This window comes from Anas platyrhynchos, chromosome 1 (assembly GCF_047663525.1).
Source record: "Anas platyrhynchos isolate ZD024472 breed Pekin duck chromosome 1, IASCAAS_PekinDuck_T2T, whole genome shotgun sequence".
Classification (NCBI taxonomy): Eukaryota; Metazoa; Chordata; class Aves; order Anseriformes; family Anatidae; genus Anas; species Anas platyrhynchos.
In genome coordinates this window covers 191,092,595-191,114,470 of record NC_092587.1, presented here as the reverse complement: position 1 = coordinate 191,114,470, position 21,876 = coordinate 191,092,595, and the positions used below count along the sequence as shown (strand labels likewise).

Below are 21,876 nucleotides of genomic sequence, written 5' to 3'. Positions count from 1 at the left end.
CAGTGGTACCACCAAAGGTTGGATTTTCGTAAGAAACAAGCCAAAATCCTAGATTAAAATATCCAGACTTCGGTGTGCATGTGTGTGTGTTTGATTTTAGTTCTCACAAATCCCTTGTTATCCCTTCCTTTAATACTTGTTTAAAAGTGTTCATACCCTCTTTCTCTTTTTGCTCAGTCTCTGCTTTTCCCCTTTGTCCTCCATCATGCAAAATCCGTGTATTTGGCAGAAATTCCAGGCAATCACTGTGCACGAGGTTTGGGAAATCTGAACAGGATACTTCTGTTCTACTTTTCCTTTCACTACACTAACTAAAATGTATATATATATATATATATATATATATATATATTTTGAACATCAGTTTGAAATTGATTTTTCTTATAACAATGGAAAATAGAGGAGATATGGCTAGAATAAATTTTTCGTATAGAAATGCAAGATTTAAAAGATTGGAGTGGAATTTACATTCTGAAGAAACAAACACACTGACAGAAAACAAACTTAATCAGAAGACATCAGTTCCCCTGGGGGGGGGGGGGGAAGATTCAAAGCTCCACATTTGTATCTGTTGTACTGAAATCTGCTTTCTGTTATCCACTTTGAGATATCCAATTAAAACTAACTCCAAGCAGTGAAGTTAGCAGTTGTGCCACATAAACTGCATCTGCTCACCTGTCTCAGACACCCACCCCAGGGCAGCCCCATATTCCAGGCCTTAGACAATAAATTGTCTGTCAGGGAAGCATGCTATGCAGCTAGCCTGAGCAGCTAGCGGCACCTCCCCATCTGGTTGAATGTTTTCCTTTTCCTTGGTGCACCCCTAATTTTCTGCCACTGTTACCAGGCAAGCCCATCATTACTTCTGAGGAATGCTTTCAGCCCGAAATCTATTTATTTCAGTCTCATCCAATGAGATTGGATAGTCAGTATGAACACTTAGCAACAGACTTATTTCAGTCTCAAAGAAGTTTTTAAAAATCCTTATTATTTTTGGCTCAGAAAACTTTGAATCACTGCCCATGGTGTCCTCTTGGTCACTGGATAGCCATAAGCACTTTAAATTTTCTTAGGAATTATTGGTATTGTAAATTTTCTTTCTTCTTGGGAGCAGCTCCAAATTCTCCAATTGTCCTTGCCCTCCAACCCTTTTCTCTTCTCTAGATCCAGTTCCCAACACTGCAGGGGTGATGCTGGGGAGGCTGTGCAGTAAATGGAAGACCCTCTGCCACATGACCAAACCTCTTGTGCCACACTGGGCAAGGCTAATAAATGAAAACAACAACCTCCTTCCCTCCCAGCCAAAAATTCCATGTGCTTCAGATCTGTAGTATGTACCTGGGTAGGGGCAAGACCATGCATTGGAGAAGTGTTCATCTGCATCACCCTCAGGCTCCTATCTCAGGTCCATGGTGTCCATCTCCATCAGAACCTATATTCTTCTAAACCTGTTTTGGCTTATATGCACACATACATACACCCCCATACACACACTTGGACATTAGTGCAAAGCTGGTTAGGAGTGGGACCCACCATGGGTCAGTCAGACCCATGCTTCTGCCACAATCTGTGCCATATAGAGGGTCCTGCTGACCCCAAGGGACCGTGACAGATAGAGTCCAGTCATTCCCCTCTGTTTGGCAATGGCAGAGGAGGTTTGGTAGGAGGCCTTTCAAAATCTACTCCACTTTCACTGCTTTTGTGCTTCCCCTAAACTCTTTCTGAACTCTTGGAAGAAAACCTATGAACTGAGGTTCTGAGAGCTCGATTTCTGTCTTTCCCAGAAAGATTTTTGTTCTACAGGAAATAACTCTTTTCTACAAAGTGAATAAACATATGAACCACTCAGACTTAACAATGGTCATATATCAAAAGGGACAGTGTGAAGAGGGCACAAGGGACTCATTATCTGAATGAGTTTGCTCATCCTGAATAAAAGCTGGCATCTTCTAATAGGCTGAATTTTCTTTTCTAGAGAACAGTCCAGCTAAATTGACAAGTTTCTGAGTACAGCCTCCAAAATAAACAGGCTTGTCTTCTTGCAGAAACATTGCAGTTATTATAAATACTGCAGATGGGAAAACAATTTGAAGGAAGGGAAGCTGGCAGGACCCAGGAAGGAGGAGGAGCAGGAGTGTGCACTTTGATGCACAGAAAAGATCCTTTTGTGAAAAAAAATGAAGTAGGGCAAGTCTTTATTGTCACTTCTGCCTCTGAAAGAACTGCTTCTAGAAAGTGGTTTTTTTTATCAAGATGCTCTATGGCCAAAAATTTTTAAAAATACGAATATGAATTGAAGGTTAAATACAAATCAGTTCTTAGAATAGGATGTGTCAATGCACATTTCACTAGACAGAAATGCTGTTTTTTCAGTCTGAGGCTGCTCAGAGGTAGGTGACAACCTTTAGTTTGTCTATAAAATTAAGGTAGGTGATAATCCTTAGTTTTTTTTAATAGAGTAGGATCTTTCCCAGACACAATTCTGGATTGGCCCACAGTTTCTCCACTATATTTCTGGACCAAAGATCTTTCCAGCCCTGAGTTGTAACTGCAACAGTGCTAGTTCTTTTAGGCATAGTCTGGTGTTAGTCATTTAGAAAGCCATTAGTGCACAACTAGACAGCCCTAGGGTGGGTGGTGTGCCAGGGAGATCTGCACACATCTAAAAGCAGCCATGCTCCTGTCTGGGCAAGTCTGTAAAAGCAGCAGAAACTCCCATACAACCAAACAGCAAGACTCCCCAGGGAGGAATAGCCCAGTAGCCCTCAGTACTGCAAGTGCTCCAGGTGCTAGTGGCTAAAATGTGCTTGTTGAGCACGTCAGAACCCAGGCTGAAGAAAATTCACAGTTCTTCTCTTCACCTTTGTGTGTTCATTTTCCCACCTTTTCTGCTCTTTTTGCTTTCTCGACTGCTGTTTTTCTGCAGTAGTACAGAAGGATGCATACCAGTGATGGAGGGACTGATCACCTGGTATAGCTTCACAGCATTTCTCCTGAACCCTCTACAGTGGAGCAGTTTTCTGTGCTTGTAAACAACCTGCAGTCTGCCAAATAAAAGACCTATGCATTAATAAAGTGGGTATAAAGTAGTAGTGACATGTTCATTTAAAAGTCAATTGAATACATGAATGGATAGAAAAGCATATTAGTCCTGGAAAGCCAAGAGGAGAAGATGCTATCAATCCTACTCACTGACCTTCTTGCCCTTCACCTGTGTCTTTGATATTCACCTCCAGGCTCCAGCTCTGCTCTCCGATTCCTGATCTGTTGCTTTTATGGTGTTGTTCCTTTATTTTTACAGTGGCCATACTGGCCCCCATCACATGGGGGATGCTTGGAACAGCTGATTCAGTGGAAAAAAACAAAGTGATGCTGTGTAGTATCACCCTGAACAGGAGGAGGAGGCCGTGGGGCCGGGCAGCTCACCTGTGTCCTGGGACCATTTCATCTGCTGTCCAGTTTTGCCATGTCCCTCTCCCCCTTCCTGAGTAAGTATCATAATGTAGTGGTCACGGTCACAATCACAAACAATGAGGGTCACCCCACCTGTGGGCGCACAAAGATCATGATCTTGATGGAGCCTGTAATACACAAGGACACAGAGGCCTGTTTCTGTGTATTCTTTTATTACAAACTACTACTTGTAAAAGTACATATGTACCACAAGTTATTAACAAATTACCACTAGGAAAGCAAGTACGCATTACAAGAGTAATGCAAACACATATATTGCAAGTTAGTAGAGAATTTAGACAAGTGAAGAAAGTGAATACTTCAGGTCAGAAACACCTGCTGGAAGCCAGTTTCAGGGACAGAATTTCTGGCGAGTTGTACCACTGCTTTGCTTCAATAAAACAACCCGTATGTGTGCCTGTATATATTATGTGAGGCATTAGCAGCAGGACTCTCACCAAAATGCTCCTAGAAGTGAGGTTAATTGATGATGAAAAAAGTCCTGCCTCAGAGATGATCCACGACACAGAGCCTGGAGTCAGCCAGGAATCCCCAGTGAGGAATCCAGTCTGTCCTGGGCATTCTTGCAGGGAAGTTCTTGTGCAGAGAGGCTCTTGCAGAGTTTGGGGTAGATAGTGAGTTAATCTTTATACCTGTAGCTGCAAAAGTGGGGTAGGACTGGAATAGGTGTTGCTGACTTCTGCTTTCCTGGAAGGTCAATTTGCTATCATGGTCTTTGTCCTACCAACTTGGGGGCCCCCGGCTAAATGCGTACACATTTTTGTCAGTAACTTTATGGGGGTTACCTTTATGGTGGATCACGCCACAGTTAGTGATTTCAGCTTTTTAATACCCATTGTCACAGTAAGGTGTATACTACCTGCCTTAGTAATCGAGTCCTCCTGTTGCCCCCTTTCCCTTGAACTTCCACCCAGCTCTGTGACTGAACGCTGAGCCTCAAGGCTTTCCAATGTATTGGGTACAAGATAACCTTGACAGTAATAAGTCATTCTGCAGACACCTCCTCCTCAGGTTGCGTTGCCATTTAGGCACAGTCAGATGAACAAACCTTCTTCAGGGTACCTGATCTTGCAGTTTCTGCAGCATTTTTAACTCTGTCATTTCTGAGTTGGGGGCTCTCATTGCTAGTTCTTGGCAGAAGGATGAGATACTGAAAGTATGGCAGGTAGGAGGCGAGACTGAAAAGCCTGAGGTGCAGACCTGTGCAAAAGTCAAACAGCAACGAGAATAACATAATTTTATTACAGAAATAAGAACATCTCATCCATAGTTTTTGTCATCAAATCATACAGTTCTATCAAGATACATAAGAACATGAATGTCACTTCACTGAAGCAAAGCAACAGCGTGTCTGGCCAGAAATTTTGTCCCTGAAATCTGTTCCTAGAAGATACTTCAGGAAAAGTGTAAATCCACCCTATTAGGATAAAACTTTACCTCAGGGCACTAGGGTGTCATTTGATCATGAGGGTTACAGCCCTTCCCACTGTTATTCTTTTAGCAAGGTGTTTCTGGCTGTTCTTCCAACCCCATTACACTTCTTGCAGCCTGTACTTGCAATTCTTCCCTTGTTAGGGAGAGGCACTTCACATATCTTACGACTCTTTGAAAGCTTGTTGCCACTTCAGAAAAGTCCTTGATTCATGAACACTCCTGTGACAAAGCAGAAAACATTTGGAAATATATATATTTCACAGGCCTGGTATGGAACAGTAGTAGTAGTAAGACCATCAGCTCATTTCACATAATCCTTGGAATAGTTATGAAAAGCAGGTAATGGTTTTCTCCAGCACATTGAATGGGTGACTAAAAGATCTGCACTCCATTAACAGAGTAATGCACAATAGGTTTCTGTGGAAAAATGTCTAATTTATATCTTTCCTGTTTTGCAAACCAAAACTTTAGAAAATGCTTTTCAAACTTCACTTCTCTCCTTTAAGTTCTCATTTCTCTAATCTCTTCCTATCTCAGTGAGATAAATATCAGTCTGAAAAGCAGTGTTCAAGTAGGTAAATTGACAGAGGAGCAAAATTAAAAATTTGCTTCTTCCTTTAACTCTTATACACTCCGTGATGGGGCTATCCATCAAGAGTGAGCTATCTCAGGATTGATCACAGGCCTGGCACAATGTAATTACTGAACCAGAAGCATTGCATTATATAGCATGAAATGAAATAGCAACTTTGCCTTCCACATTATGAACCAGTTGACTAATGATGGAGTGTTGCAATTAGAAAATATGGAAGTAACAAGGCAAGGTATTCCACGGTCTGCTAATGTGTAGTATAAAACTACTGATAGTGTGAAGTAGGGAAATTAAAAACAGTAAAACTGTAACAGAAAATAACAATGGTATTCTTAATAAACTGTAAAAGGAGGGGATAAAGTGTCCTTTAAAGTAGGTCAGGTTTAAAAGGATTATGTGTAGTGCATGAAAAGGGCTTCTTCTTGTCTTGTGTCAGTGAACCTTTGTTTTTTTGATTTGTTTTGACACTTTCTGATGTCTGAGAACTGGTGTATTCATTGGCATGATAACCATGACCCAGAACCAGGACATCCTGCTTTAAGAGACCAGGAAGAAAAAATGATGAGACCAGGAGTGAGCACCCAGTGTTCCCTCCCCAAACTCCAATTTCATGCTGTGTGAGTGACAAATGGCCAGATCACAGAGTGACACTGAGGCAAAAGCTCCGGTGGCATAACTAGTGGTTTGAAAAATCATCATTTTGCTATAAATTAGCCTCCCCACAAAAAAAAAAAAAAAAAAAAAAAAAAAAGAGGAAATGATGAAGTTGCCCCATGTCAGTACTGAAAGTGTTCTTCCCCTGCCATCCCCCTCTTATTGCCTTGAACCTGTTTCTTCAAATGAGTTGATTATCTGGAAAAAATAGGTTGGATATTTATTTTAAAATGCAATAAAAATTTTAAGCCTGTATTAAAATCTTTTAGTAGTCATGAAACCAGCTACAAACATTCTGAGTCACTGGTGCAAAATAAACCAGCCAACATGTGCAAGAACCTGGTCCATTTACATTTTATCTTAATGTCAGTGTCAAACTTCAGCAGTGCCTGAGTGATGCAGGGATTTAGACTTCCAGTGACACACAGCTTTGTAGGAGCTTGTAGCTGCTGCTGCTGCTCTCAGTCTACTAGCTGATGCTGTGGGATGGATAGGTGAGGGAGGTTAAACTCCCCTGACATGCACTTGCCACCAGAGGGGCTGCTTGTCCAGGAGTTTTAGCCTCTCGGAAGGAACATTGTCCTGAAGATCCCAACATTTAGACAGTGCACTAGCGCAAGTGATGGAAAACATGAGCGAAAAGTCAAGTGCCGGACCAGAACTTGCAGTATGAGATGCTATTTGAACACCATAGGCAAAAATTTACAGTGTGGTGTGTTATTGACAACTGATCCTGGGACTGACTATCATTTCCAATGGGAGTCAACCAGTGTTACAAGAAGGGCATCCAGCATGCTACTACAATTGCTAGAGCGTGCTGTGAGGTGCTGTCAGGGTCCTGAGGGCACCACCAGGCCTTACTGGGCCTCCCCCCTCCCTGTCCATGGCCAGGACCCTATCTCAGCTCTGCCTGGGGCCTGATACCTGCTCCAGTGACCAATGTGATTTATCAGCCCCTTTCCAGACTTGGAGAGGAGGATTTTGTCTGAAAGATTTACGTTTTGTTTGTCTGTTTGTTTGTTTTCTGGGGGGGACATAGTATGAATGTAATTCAGCTACACTTTGAAATGGCACTGCAGCAGCAGTGACAGTGACACCATTAAGCAGTCACATTGCTCCTAACTCCACTAGTCGGTGCTGGAGAACTGCTCTGTGCACCACAGGTTGGTCTGACAGGAGCTCAGCTCTGCAAGACCTCAAGGACAGTTATCAGGGAGATTGGACCTCCTCTGGCTGTTATCAGATCAACTTTCTGGTAGACATGCAGCCTCGTGTCAGGTCTTTAATCCATGGCTCAGCACAGCTGCCTACCCTCAGCTCACACTGACGAGAAAACTGCAAAGTTGAGAGAAATCTCAGGAAGTTTGTAGAGAAGAGTCAAACAAGATAAGGGAAAAAAATACACAGAGGTAGGATTGTTAAGATAGCATCAGCAGCAATTTGAAGATTTAAGGGACAAAAAACCTACCACCATGGAATGATTAAGAAAGCCCAAAATAAAATAAATGGCCAAACAAACAAGTTGGAAAGCAGCAACTCAGCACTATCAGAGATCTCCAGGGAGCCCTGGAGGACGACCTTTCCTCTCTGAGCTAGCAAAGTCTCCTTGGGGTAACAAGGATGATAATGCTTAGTCTGACTGTTTATTAAATTTGAATCATCTTTTGTCTTAATAAATATTTTATACTTTGTGCAAGTATTGCTTGCACCATCTTTCATGCCCAGTGAAATTGCTCAAAATGTCCTGGAGACAATGTGGGGCAGCCTACTAAAGGACATGAAGCTGACTTTGAATCCTACCATGCTCTCACAGGGATCCCCACTCGGAGACTGGCTGCTGGGCTTTTCTTGGGGATCACATTTACGACTTTGCCCTGTGTGTGAGCTTCTCCGTTTTATTTTATAATACTGTTAAGCATTAGTCAGTTTGTCTCCAAAGTGTATTGTGAAAACCCCTCTCCTTCCCTCCCCACCCCAATACTTGCCTTTTCCTCAGTATGCAGGTTGTTTCCCTCATCTTAAAGTCGTTCCCAGTCTGGGAATGTCACTCAGATTACTTATAATCACAGGCTCTTCTTGTAAGCGGGAGTCCAAATTTATCTAGCATAGGAACTGAGTTCATGTGTATGTCTTGACCTCGGTGACATTTATGTGGTCTAAACCTTGTCCTTGGGTTTTGCTGTCAAGAGCCCAAGTTGGTAAATGAGGCAATTAAGTTTTAAGAGATTGCAGATTAGTATTTGAAAATAAGACATTTAAATTAAAATTACAAAATGACTGCAATTTTGGTATGAAAAAAAAAAAGCAGGCTAGAAAATCGTTGCATTAAACTCTGTAATTTGCTCTGCATTTTTTGTTGAAACAGTATTTTCAATGATTTATGACGATACTTAATTTCACCATTCAGTATTTTCCAAAAGGTTCTGTATAACCAAAGGATCCATCATTTCCCTAGGAGGCTGAATAGACAGTTGTTGGGAGGACATAATCGCTTACATACTGCTCTATTCACATTTGGAGAAGCGTTTGAATTTATGAAATGAAAAAATAATCATTTAGATTTATCTCAACTTCCTCCCCCCCCCCAAAAAAAAAAAAAAAAAAAAAGGAAAAATGCTCTTAAGGCATGATTTACAAGATGTCCGATGTAAAATACAAACCATTATTTTAATGGTTAAGTCGTTCAACTGGAGTAAAATGTGAAGACGGCAGCGCTGGTACTGAGCAACGGTAATAACTCCCTCCCAACATGAGCCAGATTCCACATCTGCTCCTCTCTGGCTGAGTGCCTCTCATAGACCAGCCCACAGAAGCATTCTCTGTCCCAGCTTAATCCATCGGGCCCCCACCTCATGCACTGGTGGCTGCCTTGCCCCTCATTCCTCAGTTTGGCAGAGAAAGGAAGTTGGTCACCTTAGGACACAGCCATCATGAAATCCAAGTTATCCCACTACCTGGGTAAACATTCTACGCACTAAGCAACCCCCCAGATTTTCTTAATTCTGCCTCTCCTGTGCTTTGAAAGAAGATAAGTCATTTCTTCATATTGAGAGAAAAACTTTGACAGATGACCACAGAAAACAATTTAATATAATTTTTTTTGACACATCAGGGAGATGAGAAGTCCTCACTTCATTTCACAAAGAACAATTTCAGATACTTCTCTCCCTGAGGCATTCCTATCGAGCTGGTTTGTGTCTCCTTCCTTTTTCCTTTCTCAATTAAGTGCTGCTTGGTTTGAGTCCTACTCAGAGATGCCCCGTCTCTTCCACTTACAGGCACCAGCAACTTTGGGGTATTGCAATATTAGTATCCATCTTTCTCTTCATATACTGCTGTAAAGAAACTCTCAAGAGTGATTTTGGGTTGTAGTAGTCAAATTTATTTTCACTGTAGAAGCACACTTGTTTCAGTAATAAAAAAATAACATTTTCTTTGCAGAATAAAAGTAATCCTGTAGTGGTATAAATATATTTACTTGCACATGAATCCACGTAAGTCACTCCATGTATATTCAGATTTAGTATTCCCATACTCCTAAGTGTCAAATGGAGTCAAAAAAGATAGTTGCTCACAGAAAGATGAGTGATCTGAAGTCTGGCTCAGCTGTGATTTACAAATACATATATGAAATAACAGAAATCCTGTTTTTTTCTTTTAAATTAATACCTTGTACATGGAAAAATAGTGACAGCCATCAGTACTGACCATTTCTGTTTGCCTAACTAAAACATGCTAAATGGCATCAGCCATAGAAGGCTCTTCAAGCTGTTTCACAGACATGACCAGTTCTGCCTGGGCAGCACTGAGGTATCAAAAGTTTTAGTGTTCAAGCTCAGCAGTCCTTAACCTGTGTTCAGCCTCCACTCACAGGCTTCCCAATGTCAGTTAATCTCTTTGAAGGAACAAGCCAGGTCTAGTTGCTTTACTTTAGGGGACTGACCAGACAACAGTTACATCCTGCTACTAAGCCCCTGTGCTGCTAATCCAGGTGTAGGATGCTCCATGCAGCATTATTAACAACTTGACAGGCCCACAGTCCAGCTTACAGTAACTATGGTTATGTGTAACTGTATCTGATATGAATACTTTATGTAAAAAGGAATAATACTATTTTCCACACTCCCATTCAGTTCAGGTCATGAAACAACAGTGAACACCACTGTAGTGGATTTAGCCTATACTTCTTTAACTTTTAGACAATTGCTGAACTCCTCTTTCAGCTGTGGGAATAGAGAAAAACAAAAAGAGGAAATCAAATTTAATGAATCAGTCACATGACTCTGTGTTACGTTCTGCCTACTTATACCTATTTACTGTGTGGGCTATCTTCAGCACCATGCCTTCAGAACATATGCTGATTTATTCTGATGCTCCCTTACTGTTACTGCATTAAAAGAAAAAAAAAGTACAACAGTTAATCTTCTCAATTGTGTCTGCGAAACAAGGACACCAAACTAATACAACACAATACTGAAGACAAGAGAACATAACATTTAGTTTTCATACACGGAAATGCAACTTCACACATAAGCTTATTTATGTAGGCACACTGACTGATTGAGCACCATTCTTTTTTTCCCCCCCCATCTTTTTTTTTTTTTTTTCTTTTTTAAGTTTAACATCAACATTCAACTCTGAACTGAATAACATTATAACATTAAACCTCTAGGACAGTTTCAATATTAGGAAAAGAACTACCTTTATTTTACAAACATCAAATTGCTAGTACTGACTCCTCAGTTGAGAAGTTCATTGCAGGTGACCCTCTCTCTGAATTCGCAGACGTTCTTTTTCCACTTGCAAGCGTTCCTTCTCAATCTGCAGCTTCTCTGACTCAAATTTTAAGAACTGCAGCCTCTCTTTCTCTAACTGCAAACGTTCTTTCTCAAGTTTTAACTTTTCAGTTTCTAGATCCAGAGGCTGCACAACAGGCTTTTCTGTTTGGGTCAGGTCATTTTCCAGGGCAGGTTTTTCAGCATGCAGAGTCTCTAACCTCAGTTTCTCCCGCTCGATCTGAAGTCGCTCCTTCTCAAGCTGAAGTCTCTCATGCTCCAAGTCAACATGCCGCAAACGTTCTTTTTCAATTTGCAGGCGCTCCTTCTCCACTTGCAATCTTTCAGCTTCTATGTCTAGTCGCTGCTTCTCCAGCTCCACCTTCTGCTTCTCCAGATTTATAAGCAAGTGAGAATCTTCATAGGCTAACCTAGCTTGAGCAGAGCTCAGATTTCCAAACTCTTCAATGTGGCTGAAATCTGGTAGGTCATTTTCTTTTTTCGAATCAGGCAAAACTGATGACAAAATTTCTTCTTCTTCCTCAATAGGAAACTGTGGAGAGGAATGCAATACGCAAGAATTACATTTCAGTTTCTATGCTAGAATAACGTGGCATACAACTTCATTGAAAATAACAGATACTGTATTTTTCACAGAATCTCAGAATGGTTGAGGTTGGAAGGGACCTCTGGATATCATCTGGTCCAATTGACCTGCAAAGCAGGATCACCTAGAGCACGCTGCACAGGATGACATCCAGAAGGGTTCTGAGTATCTCTAGAGAAGGAGACTCCACAATCTCTCTGGACAACCTGAGCCAGTGCTTTGTCACCCTGATCTCTGTCTCTCTCTCCACCTTAAAAATACTCCAGAAATATTTAACTTAGATTCTACAAAATAACCACGTTAGATCAAAAAATATATATATTTTTTTTTCCCCATTTACACAGGTAGAGAAACACACTTGATCTATAAATTAATACTTAGCCATGAAAAATGGAAAATCAATTTGTCTGTGGACATGCAAGAGCAGCATAGGAAACACTGCATGAGAGATATTAGAGTATTCAGAACCACTGACAGAAAAGAAAACTGGATCTAGAAAGCCTATGTTTTTCTTACTTTTCATATAGCTCAGTGACATTTACTTAAGCCACTGGGAATTTGTTGTGACTAATTATCTATCAGAGCAGCTGGATCCACGAACTACGTGGTATATAAGCTAACACAGCCCTCATTAACACAAGGATTTAATTTCTAAAAACATTTAACACTGTACAGTATTTAAAACCATCTGACATTTTTCACATGCTCCTAACCCATCAAACTGCATTAAGCAGGTCAATAAACAGGGCTTGTTCAACCAAGTTTATGTTGTCGTGTTTGCTGGAAAAACACTTATGATGCGGATGATGAGGGGGTTAGCACCGCTGTTCTTCGTGGAGCATAAAGGCTGTAATTCTGCAGGAGTTATGTGCTACACATGCATAGTACACAAGGGATCACTGTGACCCATTTGTATACTGCAAATGGAAGGCAAACTGAACAAGTTATGGGTTCAGAAAACAAGACAATGAGAGCCACTGCCACTCTTTAAGTATTAGAGAAGACAGACACCTTTCAACAGCTGCCAGGCAGCAGTTCCCCTACCATTTAGCAGTTTCTTGTGATTTTTGGCAGCACATATCCCATTGGAGTTTAGACTCAGATGTTCCCAATCTAAAGAAGTATCCCTTTTTTTAAATTATCACTACACACTTGTACAAGCAGAACAAACTACTGCTTTGTACAGGCAGACAAATATTTAATTTCAGTCTCGCTGGCTGCCTATCCCAGACAGGACAGCCATGGTGCTACTAAGAGCAGAAACCAGGCCACAGGACTCACAGCTGCTTGATGTAATTCATGCTACAGTTCTGACAGAGGAATGGCCGATTGATTTATTCAAGTAACATGTTCAACTCCCATGGGTCCACTTTAAGAAATGCAAACACTATGCAATCGTGCCTCCAGGCAATGTATACTTCATTTGTTAAAGAGGTGCGTTTCTCTTCTCCCTTCATCCATTCCAATAACTTAATTTATTAAAATAACCAGTTTCCTTCAAGAGTGTATTTGCTTTCTACTGACTGGAATAATTCCTATCTATGACACACAGAAATGGAAAACGTACAAATACATACTTGTATCAAGGAATATCAACCTTACATAGCGCTGCAAGTTGCTAGATGTAAATATCATCTTTCTGAAACATACCTGCTTCTACAATTTCTTTAATTCACACATTCAGACAAGACAGAAAGAGATGCTATGAAAAAAACACAGCAAAATGTCCCACGCTGAAGTGAAAAGGGGGTCATATTGCATATAGGTAATGCACGCCAGTCACTTACCTCAAAATTTTGTGGGTCTTCCTCTTCTTCTTCTACTTTGATTTCTGTTAAAGATCCACCTGCTTCTCTGAAGTCGGTGATATTCTGCCATTCAAAACTAGATTCGTTTGCAAATCCCATTTTGTCATCCATATCTTCATTGAGAGAGTCATCTAGATCAGATGAAGGAAGATGAAACCCAGCACCTACCATCTTGATGTTTGCATTCAGGCGCTTTCTCTTCATGAGTGCTCTCCAGTCAAGATACCTCCTTTTCACTTCTGTCCCCGTTCTCTGCTCTCCTTCACCTACAGCGTTTACACACTCTGCTATTTCCTCCCAAGCCTTCCGTTTCATCTCATTAATTGTTGTATTAAGTTGTTTTGAAAAGAGTACTTCTCTCCTTTTTCTGATTTCCTTAAGGAGAGTTTGAGTTTCCTGAACACTAAAATTACTTTTTCTTTTTCTTTTTAATTGTTTCATTTTTTCCAGCTTTAACCTAATAATTTTACCACAGCAGACTACAGGGATTATTTGACGCTAATCAGCTAGTAATACAAATAAAATTTAGCAATGAAAGCAGAGCTCAGTTCTTGTGAAATGATTTTTCTCTTCACTTTGTAGTATTTTTCCTATTTGTCAGGCTTCCTAAGAGAAAAAAGAACAAACAACATAAATCTCAAAGATACAGACTGTGTATTTTCCTTTAATGAACTTGGCTCTGAAATCACCAGTTAAGGAATGCATATTCTGAACCAACTGCTCATCTGATAGAAAAAAACAATTTTGTTAAACTCTGAATATAAAGTAGCTACAGATAAGCTTCTCTAAACTCGTATGAATTATAAATCCATTAATATATCCATGTCACAAACCGTTAAGGTTGAGTTGGTATTTCCATTACAGAAATACAGCTATTTTCCTTCAGCTCTTACAGTTTTGCCAGTTGGGATACTCTTAAGGCTGAAATTTGACATATACATCTCAGTTTGAACGTCATTTCCAAAAGAAGCTGAAATTGTTACATCATTACTTCAAAACCAAAATGTTTAGGCAAATGAAATTTGAGACATTTTTAAACTACTTCTGTGAAGAAAAAAAAAAAAAAAAAAAAGCAGATCTGTTAGAAGCTGAAGTTTTAGAGGTTCTTCTGACTTATCTTAATCATAAAAAGAACTGAAGCAACCCTGCTGAATAACAGAAAATAACTATTTGAACTAACTGTTCAAACAAAAGCCACACAGTTTTAATAGGAACTAGTTTTAGGAATAAGTCATTACACACCCATGTTAAAGCCCTCCTCCATAGTACTCACACTGTAGAACACCTCAATTCATGTCAGGTGTGACCACAGGTTCAAAGCTCAGTGCCTCTACCCTAGCTCCAGCTAATCCCATGCCTCATGCTGAGGAGCAGGCTAAAACCTCGTAACACACCTGACATCATGCACAGCTCTAAAAGGAAGCAGAAAGTCTGGGAGAAACATGGGACTGTTACTGCAGTGATGAATATAGCACAGACCACATTATCAAAAAACAAAACCAAACCAAAAGACTGAGAATCAACAACAATTCCTGTTCAGACTGCTTGGTAAATTCATCTTAAGTTCATCTTAAGATCATGAACTTTCTTTTCAATCACATTAACCTACCACTGTTAGAAAAAGGCTTCAAACCCACCAGGGCAATAATTCACTATACTTACAGTTTCAGGTTATGCTTATTATTAATCTAGTTTGCCTTCCATCCTCCAGAAGCACACAGCTCAGATTATATATTTGATTGCTACTGACTAATGACTAGTGGATTTTATCCTCAAATAACTTCCACCCCTAGGTTTTTATAGGATTCTTGTATTACTAAGTATGTAGTAGTCTTACATAGGATTTTATGCAGGATTCTTGTATTACTAAGTATTCTTCTCCTGATATTCTCCTGAAGTTGGTTAAAACTTACACATCAGCACATCACACAAAAGCTCTCCATTTGGGAGGTAAGGCACATCATCATTCAGAGATCAGTCTCCATCTTCTATGCACTATCTACTATAAATAAGTGGTTTACATATAAAGTTTTCTGTATCAAACAACATTCTTTCATACCCAAGATGTAAGCATACTGGCATCATTTTTCTTCCAATATTGCATTTAGGAAACTGTTTTACTAAATTTCCTGGTTGAAATATTGTCCCTGTTACAAATGAAGTCTCAATTCAATCTGAATTTAGTAATATTTATAAAAGACAAGTAAACAGCACTGGGTGCACGGGGAGTCCATGCTCTACCAACACACACAAACACTGAACATTCTAAATATACAGAACATTGCTTTTACGTACACCTATACATATGTGCAATCAGAACAAACAATCCTTTAAGTAAGTCTATTACTATTAATGTCCATAACTGGGGGAGCATAGTCGGCCTGGTTGAAGTACTCCCATATATTCCATGACTTATCAGTCTCCATTTTCCATTCCTTTTCTTGATTACAAACACCGGAGAATTCCAGGGCTAGTCGTGGGAACAATATGTCTCACTTTAAGTTATCAAGCAACTGGTCTTTGGGACGCATGTATCCCATTCTTCCTGGATCGAAGAACAGCATATCCATCTCCTATTCAAGGCCAATAGGGCCTGAGTAAAAAGGCACGTCTAAGTCACCAGGGGGCATAACAGCAAAAGCCTTTGATGGCTGTAGCAGCAGATGGGCCGATGGCATAGTAGTCGGATCAGTAAATGAGCCCGCAGTTCCCTCACTGTCTGGCAAACCACACATTTCTGACTGTGGTCCCACAGGGCTCTTTAAGGCCCCAGAGATTGCTCGCCAGGTGCCGAGCAACCCCACTGCGACCTTGTCATTTTTAGTTGCAGAGTTCCACACCTTGACCTCAGTTTGGTCCCATATTTCAGGCTCATAAACTGTCCGATTGTTAATAAGGAGAATAAGCTCTAAGGTTACCGGGACAGTCTTTGTTCCTAAGGACGTATGATTGCCCATAATGCGCAACTGCTTACCAGCAAGGGGCAGCTGTGTGCGCGGGTCCGCTACTCTCAACTTGAGCTTCTCTCCAGCTCCAGTGTGCCATTTCCAGTGACTTTCTGTACAAGCTTCTCTGAGCAGTTTGCTGAGTCTGCCCGACCCCTATCTTCATGAGGCGATCAACGTGCCTGTTCCTGTCCTGGTCCCTGTTCTGCTAGCCTGTTCCTTTTCATTCCTTCTTTCTGCTTCTTTATTGATGACATAACTTCATTATATTGTGTTGCCTTTTTATCCCGAGGACAGGCTCCCCTCTTACACCCTCATCTCCACAGCAGTTCTTTTCAAAACAACTTTTCACTGGTCAAACAACTTTGCCCGGCAAGCAACAGCAAACACCCTGCAACTTCCATGCCATAATAGCTGGAAAACGAGCAACCAAGACTGCATGGCATCTCCTGAATCACCCTTCTTTGTTCCCTCTAAACTCTTTACATTCCTGATGGCCTCATCATTAAGAGTCTGATGTTCTCATCAACCACGGGGCTTGCCGACCCCCATGGCCACACTCCCACATCTCCCCCTTCTTTATTAATATCAACCATCTTCTTGACACGAATTATGACTCCATATATCACATCCCTACTGTGAAATCATTTATTTCTGGTGGTTAATAGCTAGCCAGTATGCAAGACCTGAGTCCCAAGAACAAATCAATTTCATAGAACATAAACCTGCATCAGCATGGACCACTGTATGGTGCTCCCATGCAGCTACCTGGCACTTTTGACTCCTCAAAAGCAAGTTGGAAACTGCCTATTGTTGTTTAAGATACAGTGCAACTTCCTGCCTTTCTGAAAATAAAATTGATTCATTTTGAAAAAAGACAATTATTGGAGAATGTACTAGCTCTTAGGTTGGTAATGTATACACCCAGCTTGCCACAACTTGTAATATAAGAAGCAAACAACTTTCTGCAGTTTAAAGTCAGATTTATACCACAACACAGCACTCTTAACTGCTAGAATTACATATTTTATTTCTAACACCTTTTACCTGATCTTTAAGCTATTCCCTTAACCTTCATTATTATAAGGTTGCCATGAAAAGATACTTGGACATTTCAAGGAAGCAGTATCACATTTACTTGTGTCTAGCAGTAAGTCAATTTATTTGGTACTTACTGTGCTTTTCAAACTCAAATTGCAATGTTAGTACTTTTCTGTTATTACGGCAATTGAATTTCTTGACCTATCTATCAAATTCTTAAGTTTATTTTGTGTAAAGTGCTATTTTTTGTTCAGTTGATTAAACAAAAAAAAAGTTTAAAAAGCCATTCAGCAGGTAAGTTCTTCAGAAAAGTTGCCAATACACAGAAAGAATTAAGAATACTTTTAGAGGTTTCACTGTTTATACAACAAGTATTCTGGATTGACAAATAAATAGATTGAGCCAAACTCTTGTTGCCAGGTACTTCATGTTTACTTCAGAAACTGTGCATGTGCGCATGTGTGTGTGTGTGTGCCTGTCTGCCTGTTTTCCCAGGTAAGGAGTATTACACAGAGGTCTTATAGCAGACAGTTTCTCTGAGTTTTCACTACCAAGACACTGAACCTTTGTTTAAGGTCAAACCCTACTTAGGTTTACTGAACTTAGCAGAATTTCAGATGCTTGATTCTAAGCAAACATCCAAGTACTTCATTAGCTATTGGACAATGGGTCAGACTTTCCAAAGTACTGGGTAAATCAAACTCTTACAGTACTACTCAACTGTCTTTTTTTTTTTTTTTTAAAACGTAAATATTAGACTCTTGCCAAATCAAAGTTGTTTTCCCTCTCAAAGCAAGCACCAGCTAAGTCCTTTACTTAGTCCCAGCTGGGATCAACAAGGTTCTGGTCATTCCAGTAATTGGGAATCACAGGATTTCAAAAACTTATGTTCTTTTTAACCCTGGACCTTCCTAAATTTCTCAGTGCTAGCATGGCAGGGGAAAGTAGGCACAATCACTTGGGGTGTTTCAAATCAATTTTGCCATCCTTGTTATCTTCTAAATATAATTCTACATGAATAAGGAAGATACAAACTCAGTTTTCCTCTTAGCTCCAGGTCAGGTTGAGTTAAAAAACAAAGGTCAGGCTACTCTGCAGGTCAGTTTCACTGCTGCTCACCCAGGTGCTCTGCATCACCTGCCCAGTCTCCCCTTCCATTCTTGAGAACTTCTGATATAATAATCCCTTACTATGTAGTTTTCCTTAAGACTTTTTTTTTTTTTTTTGCTATAGAAAGGGAGAAGCTACTGAAAGCAACTACAAAGCCTACCTGTTTTAAAACTCATGACTAATCGATAAGCACATCTTACCTTTTCTCTTTCCTTTCTGAAAGCATATTGCCTTATTAAAGATGTTTATTTTCCTATTAATTCAAGTGGTGTTAGTGTATTGTCTTAACATTATATTAACGTCCAGATTTGGATCAACTCTACTGGGGACTATTTACCTTTCTGACATATTGAATAAAAAGAAATATTAACTTAGCTGAGGCTGGGGTCTGTAATATTCTGCTTTCTGATATTGCTAGATGGTGCCCAGGGTCTTAGTTTATAATTCTGGAAAATTAACGGTTACATGCTCAAAGTATTTAAGGGGCAAGAACACATAACAAGTCTGAAACATGGAAATGCATACATTCAGCAATAATTCTACATGGAAAAATATTACAGTTTTTTCCAAAGAAAAAGGATGTGGAGATAAGAGCAGACGTGAAAAAAGTCCAGTTATGTGACAGAGAAATCTCTGGGAAGTAACAGGATACAAACAGTCTCTTATGTGACTAGTCATGCACCCCATCACATGGCACGAGGCTCGCTACAAATGAAAAATTCTGTCTGTATATTTGCACCTTTTGGGTAGAAACGCAACATACTGGCCAGAGAAACAGAAACGCTGTTGATCGTGAGAGAACAGAAAGCTGTCAAAGGGCTCCCAGGTAAGACAGCAGCATGATGCTGTGAGTTTGATGCAGTCCTGTCAGGCAGAAGCAAGAAAAGGTTAAGACGGTCCTCATATCGGGACCAAAGAAAATGAAACTACTCGTCAGTGTTGAAATGAAACAGGTATTACAAAAGCGAACAGAACATAAATACACAGACCAGTAATAACTGCAGAGTGCAGAACGACAGAGGCACCCACATTCTGCCTTTTTGTTTCCTTCGCTCACATGCTGAAATGGGGCGTTTAAAGCCACAACAAAAAGCCCACAGCCAGAATTGGCCAAACAACTCCCAAACCCCATACAGTCACCATGGCTGAAGGCCTAGTGCTAGCATTAAGCTTTAATTACCCTCTAGAATACACCTGACATTCATTTTAATTATTATTATTATACCTAGATAGTTCGGCTTTTTTCTTTTGCAACTTTCAGAGGTGAAGGCTGAAGAAAAAAGTTTTAAATGAAGGAACCCTGGAACCAATTTCTTTTTTTTTTTTTTTTTTTTTTTTTTTTTAAATTTTAAAATTTCGAGCTCCTCGGAGGCTCTACACGCGATGATGAAGCCCGGGGCTTTCTGGAAGCCCCGAGGCGCGATCCCTGCCCCCTCCCTGGGGCCGTGAGGAGCCGCGTTCGTGTGGCGAGCGCCTGGCGGAGCGCCGGAGGCCGGCCCTGAGGGAGGCCGCCGGGCCCGCAGCCCCCTCCCCACGGGGCAGGGGGCGCGGAGCCGCGCCGGGAAGGCCTCCCCCGCCGGCAGCCCCTCCCGGAGGCTGCAACAAAAGCGGCCCGGGCCCGTGCCCCTCACGGCGGCCCCTCAGAGGCGCCCGCCCCGCTCCCCGGGGAGCCCCGCGCGCCGCTCACCTGCACCCACCTCGCCCCGCCGCGCCGCCGGTCCTTTAACGCCCGCCGCCCGTCCATTGGGCGAGCCGCGTGCCTGTCAGCCCGTCCCGCGCGCCTATTGGCGGGCTAGGAACATCGCTTCGTTTTTGCCCCGCCCCCCTTCCCTCCAGCCGCGCCGAGGCGCCCCGGGTACGCGCTGGGCGCTGTACAGCTCTCCCCGCGGAGCCGGCGCAGCGCGCAGCCCGCGAGTGGCCATTGGTTGCAACCGCTGCTTGTCTTGAGGATGCTTTGTGGCGATTGGCTATGATCTGGTAAGGCCCGCCTCTTCTTCAATGAGCTTCCGGCGGCGCGTTTCTGGCCGGGTCAATGAGGCGGAGGGCGGGGCCGGGAGCAGGGGGCGGGGCCTGGCTCTCGCTGCGCTCCATCACCATGGTAACGCGGCCTGTGCTAGGCTGCGCGGCAGGGGGCTGAGAAATAAACTTATTATTTATCACTTGGTTCATACAGCTTCATTATGTATCACCTGGTTCATACGGCTTCTGGGGATCGTTGCTCTGGTGGTGAAACCCTCACTTTGTGTTGCCATTTTACACTTTCAGCCCACAATTCTGGCAGTGGTGTTCCTGAAATATTCATACAAACCAAGCACAGAAACACTACAAAGTTCTGTCAGCCTCCAGAAAATGATAGTTTTGCTGCTATGCTTGCCCATTGTGTACAGAATACCATAAAATTTTAAGAAGGAAAATAGTGAAGTAGGGTAATGAAACCATGCCATGTTATTGGCAATATATTACACTGCATATTACGGTATTATTACAAATCCCAAGCATCACCTAGGCTTTAATTTATGCTGTTTCATTTTGACAATGCTCAGAAGTAAGATGCAAGCAAGCACTAAAGATCTTGTAAACTTGTTCAACATAAATTCAGGTGTAATAGGTGGAAAGAGAGTGGAATTCATTACCAGTCTGAACCTCTGCCAATCTGCAACAATAATTACAGCTAATTATAACTCATTAAGTACCCCTCTTTCATTGTGAAGCACAAAAACACTAAACATGATTACTGCCCAGTAAAATAATTTGAGCTAAGAAGCATACTTTTTCATATGGTAGCTGTGCTCATAATTTTAAATGGATCTCCTTTTTCCCCATTGTTATTCCACTATTACAGAACTATTAATCAAAGGTGAAAAAAATATTGGTATATACCATCTTCCTCAACCAAAAAGTTCTTAGAGCTCCTTCATTCACATGAACTCTCTTGAATTTACATGTAGTTCACTGAAGCCTAAGAAAAATACAATTATAATCACAGAATCTCTATGTTGTTTTGTATGTTGCTGGCAATTGCGACAAATCATCTCATAGATTGCGATTGTCATAATTTGACAAACATCTACAAGTCTGTTGCAGTTCTGTAATATGCAGAAAATTAATCTTCCAAATAAGCAGAAACTTTTGGTTATGAACTGTAGCACAGAACCAGTCTGCCCCAGAATCATTCAGCACCTGAAGCCAGCCTGGGTTTGTGCCAGACTGGCTTGTTGTGGGCTGCAGCTCTGCCCGGTGTCTGCTTTCTTTCTGGCTTTGTAGTCACCAACTCCACATGTAGTTCATTTTTATAAACTTCATTATGTACAGACTCTGGTTCCCTGCTTTTGATCACAGTAAGAAAAGCCGTATCGTACAGTCTGTTTCACATACAAACTGTACAAGTCCAAGGTGAGTTAAAAGTTTCTGTATCTGTCAAACATACGTACAGTTT

At 41.2% G+C, this 21,876-nt stretch overlaps 1 protein-coding gene and 1 long non-coding RNA gene across 8 annotated transcripts; both read right to left on the bottom strand.

Annotated features, from left to right (window-relative positions):
- Positions 1-643: 643 nt before the first annotated feature.
- LOC140001503 (uncharacterized) lies at positions 644-3,577 on the bottom strand. Its single transcript, XR_011806749.1, has 3 exons — positions 3,427-3,577; positions 3,197-3,343; positions 644-3,044 (listed from the first exon to the last, which is right to left on the bottom strand). It is a non-coding gene; the product is annotated as an uncharacterized lncRNA (long non-coding RNA).
- A 5,936-nt stretch (positions 3,578-9,513) lies between these two features.
- MSANTD4 (Myb/SANT DNA binding domain containing 4 with coiled-coils) lies at positions 9,514-20,342 on the bottom strand. Of its 7 annotated transcripts, none has more exons than XM_072032734.1 (4): positions 20,138-20,342; positions 19,180-19,304; positions 13,324-13,950; positions 9,514-11,482 (listed from the first exon to the last, which is right to left on the bottom strand). In XM_072032734.1, exons 3-4 carry the CDS (start codon positions 13,783-13,785, stop codon positions 10,907-10,909), a joined length of 1,038 nt encoding a protein of 345 aa, XP_071888835.1. In that variant the 5' UTR covers positions 13,786-13,950; positions 19,180-19,304; positions 20,138-20,342; the 3' UTR covers positions 9,514-10,906. The 7 variants fall into 7 exon arrangements, with proteins under 7 accessions (XP_071888835.1, XP_012951948.1, XP_038031742.1 ...); XM_013096494.5 differs by lacking the exon at positions 20,138-20,342 and adding an exon at positions 19,666-20,112; XM_038175814.2 differs by lacking the exon at positions 20,138-20,342 and adding an exon at positions 19,666-20,112 and having other exon boundaries at positions 19,204-19,304.
- Between the last annotated feature and the right edge of the window lie 1,534 nt (positions 20,343-21,876).